Raw genomic sequence first — 16,070 nt, forward strand, 5'->3', positions numbered from 1 at the left:
TACCGATATACCATATTTCTGAATGAAGGAGGAACTTAACACACTTAGCCCCACACTGTTGAAACAGGTGAGTTAAGCCGCTGTAAATAATAAATTCCTGTAAAAGCAAACAAATCTTTCAACTTAACTGCGATAAAGTTCGTAAACTTGATTGATTTTATATCAAATATTTACTATATGAAATGATTAAATCATATTCCAAGCACAACGTTGTCATTTAATATAGTATGAATAATACATTCTGTTGACATGAATGAAATGGTTAAAACTAAACCACTTAATTAGTAGCTTCAGATGTGTGTTTGTGTTTGCTTATCAAATGTAGCACCTATTCCTGCTAATGAGAAAGCAGGAACGGATTTTGAGTACTATACTGAGGGAGTACGTCTGTTGGTGCGAGGGTTTCAGAGGGAGCTCTGCGCTGTGGATTGTTGTTTCAGCTGGTGTTGCTTTTCGATGAGAGCGAGCAGAGCCCGGGGCACATCCATCGTCTGATCATCCACCAGGACGATGTCGAATGTCTTCATGTACTTATCCATGTTGGCCTCCACGTGATCGAAGAGGAAACCAATTTTGATGATGTGCGAAGATGCGGGCACACCGGATGCCATGTCAGCGTCCCCAAGCGAATCTCCCATCACGATGATGTGATCGCGCGTGTGCACCAGGTTGTAATACTCACTGCCGTCCAGGACAGTTTCGTTCTTGTTGAAGGTGTGTATCATGGGCTGCTGGAAACCATCCAGAAGTCCATCCCGAAATTGCAAAAAATTGGACACCACCTTGACATTGGGATGCATCACGTTTGCCTGGCGCAGCAAGGAGACCACAGAGTTGCCCAGTCCGGCGGAGAAGACCAAGGTGGGAATGCCCAAGCGCTGTAGATCGGCAAAGAATTCGTGAGTGCGGTCACGTAGCGCATTCTTATACTTGCTGGCAATCTGATCTATTTCCGACTGATCGAAGGGGAAGCCGGTGGCCAGTGCACCCGACTTGGTCCACCACTCCACCATGTATTGGACCTTCTCGGGGATCGGCATGTGCGGATCGATCTCAATTGGCCTGTACTTGTGGTATAGCTTGTCCGACTCCGTTTTGAAGCTTTCCGGCAGCGACTGGCAGGCGTTGAAGATGCCAAAACTGGATGGCACCACACTGCCGTCCTCTGTGCGTTGTTTGGTGATTGTATAGTCAAAGTCCGACACGAGTTGCATGCGCTCCGGTCCGCCCTGCACGAACTCATTAATGATGCGCTCCACCTTGGCGGGATCTAACATGCGGCAGTGATCTTGCATCAGCACGGCAATGTCCTGTATGCGCAGGCTTGACTTTGCAGCATTTTGTTGATCGTCACAGCCCATTTTCCTCAGTTTTACCGGCCAAGAACAGCGACGTGTGAGCGTGAACAGTGCGAATGGCGATATGGAAAAATTGTCGCTGACACAGCACCGATGGAAACTCGCTCGGGGGAAGCTTTCGATTCAGCGGTATCTGCAAATGCTTTGGTGGTTAAGCGAATTAGTGTCGCCGACTATATCCCGATGTTTGTGTTTCCCGAACCAAACACTTATATATGTCAGTGGTGTAGACGAGTAATAGGTTGGTCTTGTGGTCGCGCGCTTGTAGTTCTATATCTGTGGCTGACCTTGGTTGGGTGTTTTTTTTTTCCTTTAAATTTGACAAAATTATTTGGTTTGCTCTGACGCTTCCACGTCTGAATGCGTGGGCGCTTATCAGCTGACTATCGAAGCTTTAATATTGCAAGCTTTTTATCTATGCATTATATCAGCGAAAAAACAATGCGATGCGGAACAACAACGCTGTGTAAACAATGAGTTATTTAACTTCTAGCTGCGCGCGGTTTTTGCAATAAATAAAACCACGAACAGCTGTTGATTGCCGCGATAGCTGGAACGCTTCGGAAATGAAACTCAACTTATCGAAATCCATGGAATAGCTGCTGCGAGTAGACAACAAAACAAAGAAATAGTTTCTTTAAATTTGCCAAGACAAAGAACCGTGTGAAGTAGTTTGGGTCTATAAAATCTGTTTTTCACAGAAAAAATATATAAGCTGCAAACAACTTGCTGATGGCTGAAACCAAGTGGAAGTGAAACAAAGAAACAGCTGTTCGAGCGCTCGAACGAATTGAATTTAAATCCACATTTTTATAAACTTAATGTAAATAATAAATCTGCTTAAAGATAGAAAACATTGGTTCATGATCAACTTAAGTTACAAACTAGATAGTTTACATATTTCATATGTACGTATCAGACAGACATACGATACGATGATGAGCGAGTGGTAAAGTATGTGCAGTACATTTTAATGCTTAAAACTAATGTAATGAGACAACAAAAAAGGTTTCTTCTTTTTCAATTTTTGGGTTTAATCTTCGATTTCAATGGCCGGCGGTGTCTCTTCATCCTTGGTTGGCAATTTGGCGCTTATTGTCTGGCGCACAATCGACTGTGGGTCGGGGCGGAACTTCCAGTCGGCTGGCAGCAAGTCCTTGTGCTCCGACCTCCGCATAAGTTCACTGCAAGAAGCCATTAAATATTGAGTTTATGTGTTTTACATGGGTCTTTGCAGTTTGCCACTCACCGATTGAGGTAGGCGCCGGCAGTGGCGCAGTTCGTGAAGCGCAGAATTCCCACATTCGGCATCTTGAGAAAGAAATCATCGCCCAAAACCTTGGTGCGGTATTTAGGCAATCCATCGGATACCAAATAGCCATAGATACACTTTGACGCCGCCCCTTCCGTTTGAGTCGCACTCTGTGACGTCGGCACCTTCGCTGGCAGGGATGGCCGCGAGCGGGTCTGCTCCGTGCCAGCAGACTGTTGCTTGCCAGGCAAAGAGATGCGGCCGGGCATCCGACCAGGAGTGGGCGGTACGTATAGTGGAGATGTGGTTTTCTTTGCTGCCGGTTTATCTACCCGTTCACCCTCTCCAGCAGCCGCTGAAGTGGGTGCCTTCTCCGACTGCGCTCGTACAACAGCTTTGCCGGCGGTGGACGGTGCTCCCCTGGGGTACAGCTTCACACAGTTGTCTGGCCCTGGGGTCGGTGCAGGACGTGCTCGTATCAGCTGTTGATTACCCACGATCAAGGTTGGTGGACCGTTGGTGGCCGTTGGTGTCACCCCTGGAGTTGGCTTGGGCAAGAGTCTTGGTAAATGCTTAGGCGCCCCAGACAGGCTGCGCTTGGTGCCAATCTTAATGGCTTCACCGGCCTTGCCTGGTGATTTGGCTGCTCCTTTGGATTCATTGTCATCCATTCTGGTGACGGTTATGCTGGCAGATGGGGTCACTGCCGGGGTGGTGCCGCTGCTCAGTAGCTCCTGCAGCGATTCGTTGATCCTGGCACCATAAGAGAAGCGGCCGATCTTAGGGGCCGGCGGGTCCAAAGAGGAAACAAGGCACGGACCCGGCTCGGCGGAGGAAACGGCAGAAGCGCCGACTGCTGTTTGGGTGAGCTGCACTTGGGGTGTAAGGAACTGTGTGGAGGGTGCCAGATCACCAACTGCCGGCACATTGGCTATGAAGGGCAGAAAGGGGCCAGTCACTTGCCAGTTGTTCTCGTTGCTGCCTGGACGCGTGGATTCTGGGCCGGCAGCAGGTTCTGTGGCCTCTGGACTGGAGGTGCCTGGGGTGATATGCAACGCCCCACTGCTGGGCATCGTTGTTATGGTGAAGTTCATGCGCGGTAGCTCCTGTCTTTTATCCGGAGCTGGCAGTAGCAGAGATTCCCCCACCAGCTGAGGCGTCTCTGTCTCCGTCTCCGTCTCCTTGGGCTTCTCGCTCTCATTCTGGCCCTTACCTGTGACATTTTTCTCCGGCACTTCCTCGTCTTCGTCGCTGTCACTGTCGATAATGACAACCGCCAAGTCGTTGGCGGGCACGGACGGCTCGCTGGAGTTGCCAGGAGCCCGCAACAGGCTCTCAGCGGATGGCAGAACAATCTGCGGTGCATTGGAATTGGTAAGAGTCTTCTGATCATCCAGATCGACCTCAAAGTGCAACTGTCCCTGCAATTTGACCACCCAAAAGGCCATGCTCCGGTGGTGGGGCTGCACGGGAATGGAATGCTCCCTCTGGTACACCTCTCGCAGCATCATCTTGCCATCGACGCTCTGCAGCAGCACCAGCACGGGCGGCGACATATCGAGTCGCAGCGGCCCGAAGTAGATCTTCTTCCGCGAGGTGGACGTCACGAAGGCATCGTAAGGTGCCTGATGGAAGAACTGCAGCTTCACCAGCTTCTTCTTTTCCCGCGCCACCCGCATCACCTTGTGTATCCGGTCCAGCGATATCATCTCCCCGAAGGCGGGCACAAAGATGTGCGAGAAGTCATCGACAAGATCGAGCACCACCCAACGATGGTCACCCTGGTAGCTATCGGGTATATCCAGTTCATCCACATCGCTTCGCGTCAGCTTACGGAATTCGATATTCGAGCGGATGTTGGAAGCGTTTGCCTTTGTCAGCGCCTGATTGGAGGAAGCTGGTCTTGCTGGCTCCTGCACATAATCCTCTTCTGCTGCAGTCACAGATGCAGACGCAGATGTAGATGCAGATGTAGATGCAGATGTAGATGCTTTTTCAGCTGCACTTGCAGGCTCTTTCTCTGGCACAACCTTCGTGCTTGCCGTGGGGCGAGCATCGGTGGTAGCCACTTTCTTTTGGTGCTCGCGAATGCGCTGCTTCACCAGCAGCGAGCAGAGCACGTTGATCTTCTTCGTGAGCAGTGGATGCGTCTGTGGCGTGGGCTTGGTGCAGGCGCTGCCCTGCATGTGACGCAGAAAGCCCTTGACCAGCCAATAGCTCTGCCTGCCCTGCATAACCACGGCCAGTCGGCTGGTGTGCTCATTCCGCTTGCTCTCCATCAGCATGCGCGCCATCATGGGGGTCTCGGCTGTGGCCGAAGCGAATCTGGTGTCGCCAATGGCAATGGCACCGCACACAGTGGGCATCAGATTGGTGGTGGTGGCCGCCAGGAAGGTGTACTGCTTCATTTGCACAATCCAAATGTAAACGTAGTTGCACTCGTAGGCGGCCAGGAAGTTGGTCCACTTGATGATGCAGAGAATCTCCTCGTTGGGCGCTGGAATGATTTTGCTCTCGCGCTGCAGGGCCAAATCAATGTCCTGCATCTTCTTGCTGACCAGCGTGTTCATGTTCTTCACCACCTCGTTGTAGAAGGAGCGGAAGTTGGGCGAGTCCGCTTCGGTGGGGCTGGGCCCCACGCCGCTGGCGGCCGCTGCAGCAGCTGCCGCTGTGTTCAGGCCCGATCCCAGCACATCCACGGAGGCGGTATTCAGCGAGTAGCAGGCGGCAATGCGTGGCACCTGTATGTCCAATTGAAGGCTACCATCGCCGGCCGCCCTGTCCGCCTGCAGTTTGGTGCGCTTGCTGGGGGGCACAGGTTGCACCTCCTGCCGGCCCGACGACACATTCCGCTTCCGACTGCTAGTCTGCTCGTATTCATCCGAGTCATCACGCACGATTATGACCGGAGCAGTCTCGTCCTGCGTCTGAGCCTGTAGCAACAGCTGACGATTTCTCTGCCTTTCCAACTCCTTGCGATAGAAGAAAACGGCGCCGTCGATGCGCCGCCTAAGCAGCTCCTTCATCTCGAGCGTCTCCGTCGCGGCGATGAAGTCGCGCGTGCTTTTTACGCGGCAGCGATTCCGCCGCGTATACGAGCGCCTGGGCACGGACACGGCGCGCCGACAGAGATACGGACGCGAAATGTAGTACGAGTAAATGTTGTCCAGCTCAACGCTGCGCTCATGCGGAGTCGCAGCAGTGGTGGATGGTGCCACCACCTTCGGCGCACTCTCCTCCTCTTTGCGCACATTCTTGGGGGACTTGGTCGGAGGAGCTTTGGGTCGCGAAACCAGCATCCCTTCGAGTTTCGGCTGAGGCGGCAACGGCAACGGCAACGATTCCGGTACCGACAGCGGCACCGACAGCGGCTCCGCCACCTCCTTTTCAGCTGCCTCAAACTCGTTGGGGTTCTGCTTCACTTCCTTTTTTCTGCCCCTCTTCTTGGGCGGCTCCTCTGGTGGCCGCTCAAAGCTATAGTGCGCACGGGTGGCCAGCTCTGGGTTGAAATGCGACACGGTCGTGTTCCACTGCTCCTTCTCGATGATCACGGGCTTGCCTTCGATGGACTCGCCGCCACAGAAGCACTTGTACAGCTGATGGGTCATGCAGAAGGTGGCCAGGTTGCCCATGTCGGGCAGGCGACGTAACGATACAGTGCAGTGCTTTAGCTGGGCCAGATCCGTGTCCCTCACCTTGCAGCTCTTGCTGAGAGCGGCAGCAGCACTCTTCGCATTGGCAGCAGCCAGCGCCGAAGCTGCTGCAGCAGCAGCTGCCGCCGTTGCAGCCGCAGCCGCAGCATTCCGCTTCAATGTGGCCCGCGATGGGGAGACCAGTTCGTCGTCGTCAAACATGTTCGAGTCGTCAAAGTCTTCGTAGCGCTTGGGGGCCTTGGTGCAGCGTCGCTTCTTATCGCCCTGCGACTCGTTTATCAGCAGCGTCTCGTTGTCCGTCAGCACCAGTGTGGAGGTGAAATCCTTTTCCATTTTGGCCAGTCGCGCAGTGGCCTTGCGGCGCAAGTTGAACGCATCCTCGTTGGAGATGCTTCGCCCCTAAAATAAGACAAAACGATCAAGTCTGAGCCAAGGGCTGCATCCCTGCCAAAGCGTGCTTACATCGGCCGTTTGTACGCGCATGACACGCGCCTGCTCGCCGCCCAGGCAATGGCACTCGATGATACAGTCGGCGCGTCCGCAATGGTCCCGCAATGGTAGCTCGGCTCCACTCAGACTGGCGCATACGCAGCCCAGCTGGCAGTGATCCTTAATGCACGGCTTTTTGGCTGCAACAAAGATGATTTAAGAGCAATTAAAAGTCTGATTAAACAGCTGGTATGTGCTGGTGGAACATACCATCCGCATTCCTGGCGGCCGCATCTATGATTGTGGCATTGAGGCGTCGCAACTCATTGGCCAAACGCTTCTGCTTGGTGGGACGACACTTCCACTTGCCCGAGGCCTTGTCATCCTCCTCTTTGACGGCACTCAACTCGGCGACTGGCTTCGGCGGGCTGCTGTTCGCTGCCAGATCGTACATTGTCCGAGTATCCTCTTTGATGAAGCTGTTCTCGCTGCAGCTGATGGCCACCGTGTTGATCATGTCATTGATCATGTCCGCACAGTCCAGCATATCGGCGTCGGGCTCCTCGGGCAGAGCTTTACGGAAATCGAACTCCTGCAGCTTGTGTGGCTCCTGGTAGAAGTTGGAATCCATTTGCTCCGAGCGATCCACGACGCGACGCACCAAAATGTGATTGCGATCGTTTATGTATGGAATGACAAAGGTGAAGCTCTTGCGTCGGCCAGCTGGCGTCTGGGAAGCCTGCTCCTCGGCCTCCCTCATGCACACGGGCGGCTGCTGCTGCAGCGTCGACACGCTAAACTCGGCCCACTCTCTGGTGATGTCATGATGTGGCAGTATATGCTGCAGATAGCGCTTCGCAATCTCATCCAGTGGCCTGCCCAGCTGCGGCATCACTTCGAGCTGTACGGTGGGCATGCTGACCACCGCCATGCTGCCGCCGGCTAGCAGTAGAGCGGCAGTGTCGTCATCCAATGGCTTCTGCAGCGGCTTCATCGACAGCGGGCAGGGTGGAAAGATGGCGGACAATGGAAACTGATTGAGTCGCTTGGGGTTCATGGCACTCGTCGTTGTGCTGGGCATAATATTCAGCTTGGGATGAATCGATGCATCCAGGCACAGGTCAGTGCACCGAACTCTGGCCGCCTCTTGGGGCGTCAGTTTGCTCTTGTATGGAAGCTTCTCACGCTGCAGGTTGTTGCCTTGGGCACCGGGCAGGCGAACTCTCTCTCCGTCCACCTGGATCACCTGTTGTAAGAGATTCCCCAGTCAGTGGGTTGCCGGCAGTTTGGACTTTACGCCATCACACACTCACCTGATAATAATACTTGGACATTTCGGTGGCCACATAGCTGGCCGCCTGCCAGCCCTGGCGGGTGAAGGGCATCTGTGTGGTGGAGGCCTGCAGTAGCTGCATGGCACCAATCTTGACCTTGCGCTGGCGCTGCTTGCGCTGCAGCTCCCGGTAGATATTCGCCTCGTTGTTAATGATGGCCATCTTTTGGTTCTTGGAGCGCTGCAGATACGAACGACGCTCGGCTACCGTGCGTAGCCGCTGCAGGGCCTCGGGCACTGCTGGCATATCCATGGGCGGCGGCAGACTGTGCGAGGTGACCTGTCCGTCGTGGCCCATGGGCTCGAGAAGCTTCTCCTTGTCATCGTTGATGTGATGCTCGCGCATGTACGCATCGAGAGATTCGCTGACAAAGGCCGAGTTCCCCTCCAGCGTCTTGCAGCTCTGCGGCACTATGGGAGTGAGCAGCATGCCAGGCTGATGGACGCTCTCATCGAAGCCAACAAAATCGCCGCTGCCGTCCTCTTCGGCTGTAAACGCAGGTGTTGGGCAGGCTTCAATTGGTAAATTCGATTCCCGTGCGAAGGGCTTAACCCGCACCTTATTCATCAGCATGTCCAGGAACTTGCTGCCACCGGATTTCTCAGATTTCGCAGCTTTTTCGGCACTGGAGCAAGCACTGGTCTGGCTGGTATTCTCTTTGCTGGGAGTGGCTGGCGTGGGTGTGTCTTCCTGGTCGGCAAGCATTGATTCGGCTGACTTTGTGGGCGTCTTTTCTTCTGTTTCCTTAGAGCGGGTGATGTCCATTGGTTCAACGCATTCGCTCTGACCATTGTCTTTAGCGATTCGTTCGGCATGAGATCCAGTTTTTCCATCAGCACCGACACTGATCTCTTCGACTGCCTCGTAGGCTTTGGCATCGAGCATTTCGACATTTTTGTTGGAATCTTCGATGAGGCAGAGATTCCGTTTGCCTGTCTTGAGTAGCTCCAGCTGTTGCTTCATCTGCTTGGACAGCTCCGCGGCTGGCAGCGGCTCTGCCACGTTGTACAACTCAGTCTCCTCGTACTCATCGATGTGTCCCATTTGCTTGTGATGATTTACGATGCTAGCCGACCATTTTTTGATGTTCTGCTTGCGCCTCTTTATCATCCGCTTGAGACGCGGATCGAAGAGACAAATTCGAACGCGTTTCCGGATGGTCACGCGGTTGTTGCGTCGCCTGCGCCAGGCGTAGTTCCGCAAGACACAGCGCGGTGTCAGGGCATAGATGATGAAGCGCTTCACGTTCCACCAGTTGCGGTGTAGAAATTCCCTGGACACCGGATATTTCCGTTTGAGGTGACGAAATTTTATCAATTGTTTTCCTTGTAATATGATTGGAGGCAGTTCGCTGCTGCTGGACATGCTGTCAAATATTTACAAGCAAAAATGTCATTAGCCCCAGGAAAATAACAAATTTTCACTAGATCTAGTGTGTCGCGACCCAGTTCTAGGAAGGGATTACTAAATCATAAGCAGCACTTTGCGATTCACCGATCCACGTGTCGAAGGACCTGTCACTTTTAAAGGAGGTGGCAGCGCCATTCAGAATCTTGTTTTAAATTGGTATTTACACGGTGGTGTGGACGTCTTCTTGCGAGGCTTCAATTGGTTATAGGCCAGACCCGGCTGGGGTATCACAAATCTTCCAACCTGCACGAATTAATTTACTTTTGGACAAAGAAAGTCACCTAGCCACGTGCGGCTGAATTTGCCGCATGAATTTTGCAAATTAGGTTGGCAGCACCGTTTTACACATATGTACATACAATCACTCACGGAATAAACCGTACTCCCCGGCATACATTTCACGCGATATATTTACATATGTTTACGTACATAAATTCTCAAGAACATGCATCGTTTCCTACTAATTCTACTCAATAATTAAATTACTACGCACTTTTTGAAACACTTCAAATATCACAGAAACGGTAAATGACGGCCAACGATGATATTGTTGCCTTTGGTTTTGCGCCTTTTTCCCAGTCGCAGCAGTGCACACCAACACGCACGCACACACAAGCAGGCAGGCGACAAGAGCCAGCACCAAATGCAGACTTCAGCAATTCATTTTTCACTTTGATTTGTTTTCAGCACTGACGCTACTATAAACAATTGCGCAATGACATTGCGCATGTGCACACAAAATTGCTTTTATCAGTATATGAAAATAATGTTTTCAAACGATTTATAATGCAGCAGCGCGTGCGAATTCGCGATCACAAACAAACATTGATTCCAACCGAGTGACGCTGCCGCTATCAGATGTGTGTGTGATGTGTGCGTGAATATTGGGCACATTCGGTTCCAGGCGTTCCTATGGAATGCATGGCAATGGCACACCGGCTGAAACGAGTGCGGGTGGGATGGGGTGCGGGGAGGGACCTAGATACACGTCAACATGTATTACATGTGTACGTTTGTGAACGAGTGCACTGTTGAACGGTGAATTATGTAAACAAAAAAGAAATGCAAAAGGAACTGGAGACGAAGAAAGTCCTTACTTTTGCAACACTGAAAATCGACGCTAGAGCGTGGAAAATTCCGTGTTCAGGTAGCGGCAGCGCTGCCCTAATTTTGTCATCGCGATCAAAGCTAAAATTAAGTGCATTCATTTTTATTTCACCACAATAAAATGCAACCATGTGCAACTGTATTTAATTCCTATGTATGTTTGTATTTCACTTTGCAAAGATCAAATGACGCTGCGTTTTCTGAAAAGTCCGTCGATTACTGAAAATAACCTCAAAATATTCCAACATGGCGTCCCAGGTCGCAATCAGATACATACACAACCGATCACATGCGTCACGCAAAGCGCCCCAGTCAGGGCGGACACGCAGAAAAAACTCAAATGACATAAAGGTCCTTTCGCACAACTAATTGCTTTCACATCACTTACCTGTACTAAAATTGGCTATCCGCACCTTGCAAGTTCCAAAACAATCACAAATCCGTGCAGTTTTGACTATTTAACAAGCTATTTTCGCAATTAACCAACAGCCAGCTCTCGTTGCTCACGTTGAAAAAAAGCCAACGAATACATACACGATGCGTGCCACACAGATGCGCCACACACCACGTATACAAAGACGGCTCGATAATTTCAATATGGAGACCGATATCTGCCCGCCAAGGGGACCAAAGAGTGCAACATGTGGAATGAAACGCAGGGTTGCATAATATAGTTCTTTTGCATTCATTTGATATTTTCATTCTACAGAAAATGTGTAAAACACACATTTTAAATTAACCTCGCATTAGGGACGGCTTGGCAGTCTTTTATGGCTGTCATTAAGTAAAACCGATGACGTCATTCGCGCGTCAACAAAGCCTAATAGTGTTGTGCATGCCTGTACTTGCTTCTTCTTGCGCTTTTTCTTAGCAACCCTGTCACAAAAGGCTGCTCAGAGAAATCTTCTGCGTTGTTGAGGTTAAGTGGAATAAAACTAGGTTGGTTGCTTTGTTTTAGATTTATATTTATTTAATTTCATAATTTTATACAGGCATGAAGAAGGGTCTGCTATCCAATGTTATTTGCAATTTGCAAATGAAACAAACCTGTTGTGCGTTGAACCACGTTTCAACGGGGGAGAGGAAGGCGGACACTGCAAATGAAGACAAAACGTTTACAGTTATTTATTGCTCAAGATAATGTTAATCTCGTATCATTAAGGTTTTATGTTCAGTAGGACCTATTGGATTTTGTGTTGCGGTTATGTGAAAATCATGCCACATTAATCAGCCTTATTTTATCATCATGTAAAACAGAACATGAAGTGTTTTTTATATCAATATTTACCTTGAACAGAGTAGACAATCCGTAATTGAGCTGTAAGAGATAACGAAGAAAAACTTTAGTCGATTGCAGAAACTATTAATTTTCCACTATTTATTAAAATTAAAGTTCAGTAAGACCAATCTCGCATTCAACATGAGAAGTTTCGTATTTCAGATAGGGGCGAAAGTTTAATGCTCATCAGAAAAAGACGAAAGTGAACTTTTAAATATTTGTATGTTTACCTTTTTTCTGGGTACTGATCTGCGTTCTCATCCAAGGAATAGAAGAAAAGATTGGAAGAAATCTGGAAAAAAGAAAATAATGTTTAGAATGTAATCCTAAAAATATTTTGTCTAATGTTTTGGGAGCGTATATTTCAGTAAGACCAATCTCGCATTCAACAGGAGAAGTTTCGTTTTTCAGATAGGGGCGAAAGTTTAATGCTCATCAGAAAGGAATAGAGGCTGGTAAATTTCTGTATATTTACCTTTGAGCTGGGTTGGATGGGTCAGCACGAAACAAAGACAGGAAGAACTCTGGAAAAAAAATGCAGAAAGATTAATATACAATCCTAAAATATTTTCTCTATTATTTTGCAAAGTTAGTTTTCAGTAAGACCAATCTCGCATTCAACAGGAGAAGTTTCGTATTTCAGATAGGGGCGAAAGTTTAATGCTCATCATATGAAATGTCTGGCGTAGCAAACAACATAATATTTGTCTCACCTTAACTTGGGGGCCAAAGATGCCAGCTCCATTAAACTCTTTCTGACGACTGTCTAGAGAGCCTGCAAAAGATATAAAGAAACGTTTGTTAATTTTGTTTATTTCCAAGAAGGATATTTGAATACACAAATATATATTCAGTAAGACCAATCTCGCATTCAACAGGAGAAGTTTCATTTTCAGATAGGGGCGAAAGTTTAATGCTCATCACAGGAATAGTTATCAAAGTATGTTGAAATCACTAGCAACACTCACCTTTTGGTTCAGCTGACATTCAGATTCCGGTTAGGCTAATGATTTCCCATGCTGAAAATAATAGTAAAATGATATCCATCATAAATATATTTGTATCGGAAATGGTTTATATGAACAGTAAAGGAACTATCAAAATTGCTTGCTTGCCTTTTCTTTCAGTAAGACCAATCTCGCATTCAACATGAGAAGTTTCATTTTTCAGATAGGGGCGAAAGTTTAATGCTCATCATTAGACAGCAGCAAAAGCAAAATTTGACAGAACCTTTTATAAAGATGAAATTGAACTTACCTTTTCTTGGATTTGATGTGTGGCTGCTCACTGAAATGCTAAAAAAAACTGAAAAACTGATGCACATGGTGAAGATATCGGCTTGAGCTGGGGTTTGTACAATAAAATATATAAAATTTATTGCATTGCGAATGTCAACTAAATGCATTAGAAATTTGTTTGCATTTCTATACATAAAAACACTTTGTTTATCTTGATAGACTCATCTTTAAGCTTAGCCACTAGGAAAATTTGTTGAAAATAATAATTAGAGCTCTACAAAAAATCGTAGAAATCTGGAGAAAACCTAATTCTATAGGAACATAACATCCTATTCTTCTTCTCTTTCCCTATCCTTATCCTTCTTCTTCTTCTTTTTCTTCTCCTTTTCTACTGGCTCAACATCAGCCGATGCCTCTTGCTCCTCTGGAGCCTCTTCCTCGCCCTTGTGCTTCTTCTTCTTCTTCTTTTTGTCAGATTTGGCAGAAGTATCTTCAGCTCCGGTGGCCGGTGCCGTCTCCTCGACACTGGAGGTGCTCAGTTTACGCTGCAAAAAGTACTTAATAAGTGAGAAAAAATACAAGTGAGTAGTAGTATATAATCCTCACCTTGGACGGCTCGTCCGAGCCATTGGAGGGGGTTCCTTTGACTGGTGTCTGTGGGGCTACTGCCGCCGCTGGCTTCTTGGAATTGTAGTCGACAAAGCCGGTCAGCCACTCTTTAGGTGTGTTCTCATTGGGCCTGCCAAACTTGTCCAGCTTGCCGGCAGCGATGAGCGCCTTCTTCGCGGAGGCCTTGGGACCCAATCCCCACTTGCGTGGATATGTGTCGCGCTCCATTATCACACGCTTAATCTTGGCCACAACACCATGATCACACGACGACATGGTGGCCGTGGTCATCAGAGCAATGGCCAGACAAACAGCCTCACCCTTGGTCGTGCATATGACAATTTCCTGATCGATCTCAATGCCATCCTCATAGCGCAGAACACCAGGCAACATAATCTTAGCGCCATAGCACACAGCATTCACCTAAGATATGAGTCGAGAGTCAGCATAAAGAAGTGAAAGTTGGTTGCCAAATGTGATTTTGACTTTGTTCAGTTTTGGAAATGTCGTCTGAAATTTCTTTATCAAGTGCGCAGGAAGGAGCGCTGCCCAATATACACACATCAGCACATTTACTGTTCCCAATCAAAGTCACAGACGCTTCTGGGGATTACGGGCGTCTGCCGGCTTAATATCATGGGGTCGAAATCACGTGTAAAGAACTCTTTGAACACTTACCGAACTGTCCTTCATGATGATACGCTTGTGGTTAATCAGCAGACCCTCCAACGGCTTGATCACACGACGCAGCATGGTCTCGTCCTTGTGGTTCTCGTACAGCCACATGGCATCGAGGACATCATGCATGGTTACCATGCCGTCGCCTTCCGACTGAATGCCCGAACGCACACGACGCAGTTCCAACATTTGACCGCCGACGCCCAGGACTAGACCCAGATGGACGCACATCGTTCGGATGTAGGAGCCGGCCTCGCAACTAACCCAAAATACACCTAAACGTGAGTAGGGCAGACATGGCAAGTGGTGTGGAGTTGGGACGTTGGGAGGGGAGAGAAGATACAGAGATGTGTTAACTAATAACTGTGCATTTGCATATTCGGGCAAATACTGGGATTTTACTGTACTAGCCGAAGCGTCCAGTACGTCCCTGCCATACGGATTCATTCAAGCAGCGACGCACAAGCTTCGAATGAAATTAAATAGAAAACGAAGACTTACCCATATTGCGACTCTCGTCGTAGTCCAACAGCTTGCTGTCGTACACTGTACGCACTCGGAGTTGACGCTTGACGGCCGAGATTAGCGGGGGACGCTGGAAAAGAGCACCGCGCAGCTTCTCCAAGCCTTGACGAACTTTGGCTACCGATTCAACGGCACCATGAAGCTTGAAAATAGCCACATACTCCTTGCCGGCACTCTGCTGTGACTTGACAAGACGCGTGGCACGGTCGATGCAGACAATCAGGCAACCTGCCGAGCACAACACACGTGCGTTGGTATTTTGAGGTTATGTTGAGGCCCATGCGCATGTCTTACCTGTAACCTTCGGATCCAATGTGCCCGAATGTCCCGTCTTCTCTACCTTGAGAATCTTCTTAATCCAGGCCACCACCTCGTGGGAACTGGGATTGGAGGGTTTGTCAAGATTGATGAAACCCGTCTTCATGTACTCTTTGATGTCGCGGTTGAGGGGCGACGAGCCATGTGCCAGTGGCGTGTAGTGATTTGACCGAATATTTAGTTTGTCGAAGTTCTTCAGAAGCAGCGGCCATTGCGATGTGTCTAGCTCGGCTATCTTCGACGAGGGTTTTATTTGAAAATTACCCTGCTTTTGTAGCGTGCCAATGTCGTCGGCATCGACTGGCTCTTCCTTGATCTTCTTCTTCCTCTTCTCTTTTCGTACGTCTGCAATGATGCGCACCGATGCGTCTTGTAATCCCAGCACTTGGTTTAGTTATCACTTTGCTACTCACCAGCATCGGCCATTTTTATTTAATTTATTATAACTCAACGCGCAATCTTTGCAATGTGCACGCGGCGTTGAAGAAAATGTAAGAAGGTTCAAAACACGTGTTGAGTATTACCGTCAGTGTGACCGCGGAATTACCGATTAAATATACCGATAGACTCTCGGGAATATACCGAAATATACCCTTGCATTTTCAAAATATACTGTAAATATATTGTAGCCTTAAATCATATTCCTCGACTTTGATGTTCTATTTAATATTACTAGCTAGTTAGGAGTCTCCGGGCTAACACTATAACTTTATCCGATTTATCAATCAATTCTCCACAAGATTGGCTGGTTTTCACGACTTCCTTCTCTTGGGAACGGAATGCAACTTCATTTGACAATTTGTTGCTTGTTAACCGGTATGTATAATTTAGTAACTGCGTTTGTATACCCTATTTCCATAAATTAATATTTACCATCGAT

General features: G+C 48.7%; 3 protein-coding genes and 6 non-coding genes across 10 annotated transcripts; all 9 read right to left on the minus strand.

Annotated features, from left to right (window-relative positions):
- Window positions 1–196: 196 nt before the first annotated feature.
- On the minus strand, window positions 197–1,842 carry LOC117889736 (7-methylguanosine phosphate-specific 5'-nucleotidase). The gene is made up of 2 exons (XM_034794160.1): window positions 1,646–1,842; window positions 197–1,491 (listed from the first exon to the last, which is right to left on the minus strand). Exon 2 carries the CDS (start codon window positions 1,359–1,361, stop codon window positions 405–407), a length of 957 nt encoding a protein of 318 aa, XP_034650051.1. The 5' UTR covers window positions 1,362–1,491; window positions 1,646–1,842; the 3' UTR covers window positions 197–404.
- Window positions 1,843–2,373: 531 nt separating this feature from the next.
- LOC117889735 lies at window positions 2,374–11,074 on the minus strand. Of its 2 annotated transcripts, none has more exons than XM_034794159.1 (6): window positions 10,932–11,074; window positions 8,006–9,392; window positions 6,963–7,938; window positions 6,726–6,892; window positions 2,608–6,662; window positions 2,374–2,542 (listed from the first exon to the last, which is right to left on the minus strand). In XM_034794159.1, the coding sequence occupies exons 2-6, from the start codon at window positions 9,389–9,391 to the stop codon at window positions 2,392–2,394; spliced, it is 6,735 nt and encodes a 2,244-aa protein (XP_034650050.1). In that variant the 5' UTR covers window position 9,392; window positions 10,932–11,074; the 3' UTR covers window positions 2,374–2,391. The 2 variants fall into 2 exon arrangements, with proteins under 2 accessions (XP_034650050.1, XP_034650049.1); XM_034794158.1 differs by lacking the exon at window positions 10,932–11,074 and adding an exon at window positions 9,930–10,302.
- An 854-nt stretch (window positions 11,075–11,928) lies between these two features.
- LOC117892769 lies at window positions 11,929–12,018 on the minus strand. The gene has a single exon (XR_004648749.1). It is a non-coding gene; the product is annotated as a small nucleolar RNA Me28S-Gm1083 (small nucleolar RNA).
- A 159-nt stretch (window positions 12,019–12,177) lies between these two features.
- LOC117892768 lies at window positions 12,178–12,267 on the minus strand. The gene has a single exon (XR_004648748.1). It is a non-coding gene; the product is annotated as a small nucleolar RNA Me28S-Gm1083 (small nucleolar RNA).
- A 145-nt stretch (window positions 12,268–12,412) lies between these two features.
- LOC117892767 lies at window positions 12,413–12,499 on the minus strand. Its single transcript, XR_004648747.1, has one exon. It is a non-coding gene; the product is annotated as a small nucleolar RNA Me28S-Gm1083 (small nucleolar RNA).
- Window positions 12,500–12,663: 164 nt separating this feature from the next.
- Window positions 12,664–12,752, minus strand: LOC117892766. The gene has a single exon (XR_004648746.1). It is a non-coding gene; the product is annotated as a small nucleolar RNA Me28S-Gm1083 (small nucleolar RNA).
- Window positions 12,753–12,936: 184 nt separating this feature from the next.
- On the minus strand, window positions 12,937–13,025 carry LOC117892765. Its single transcript, XR_004648745.1, has one exon. It is a non-coding gene; the product is annotated as a small nucleolar RNA Me28S-Gm1083 (small nucleolar RNA).
- A 174-nt stretch (window positions 13,026–13,199) lies between these two features.
- Window positions 13,200–15,755, minus strand: LOC117890946 (H/ACA ribonucleoprotein complex subunit 4). Its single transcript, XM_034796081.1, has 6 exons — window positions 15,604–15,755; window positions 15,167–15,535; window positions 14,849–15,100; window positions 14,348–14,622; window positions 13,667–14,092; window positions 13,200–13,605 (listed from the first exon to the last, which is right to left on the minus strand). The coding sequence occupies exons 1-6, from the start codon at window positions 15,614–15,616 to the stop codon at window positions 13,390–13,392; spliced, it is 1,551 nt and encodes a 516-aa protein (XP_034651972.1). The 5' UTR covers window positions 15,617–15,755; the 3' UTR covers window positions 13,200–13,389.
- On the minus strand, window positions 14,174–14,312 carry LOC117892762. The gene has a single exon (XR_004648742.1). It is a non-coding gene; the product is annotated as a small nucleolar RNA snoR639/H1 (small nucleolar RNA).
- Window positions 15,756–16,070: the final 315 nt, after the last annotated feature.

This window comes from Drosophila subobscura, chromosome E, assembly GCF_008121235.1.
Source record: "Drosophila subobscura isolate 14011-0131.10 chromosome E, UCBerk_Dsub_1.0, whole genome shotgun sequence".
NCBI classification, from domain to species: Eukaryota; Metazoa; Arthropoda; class Insecta; order Diptera; family Drosophilidae; genus Drosophila; species Drosophila subobscura.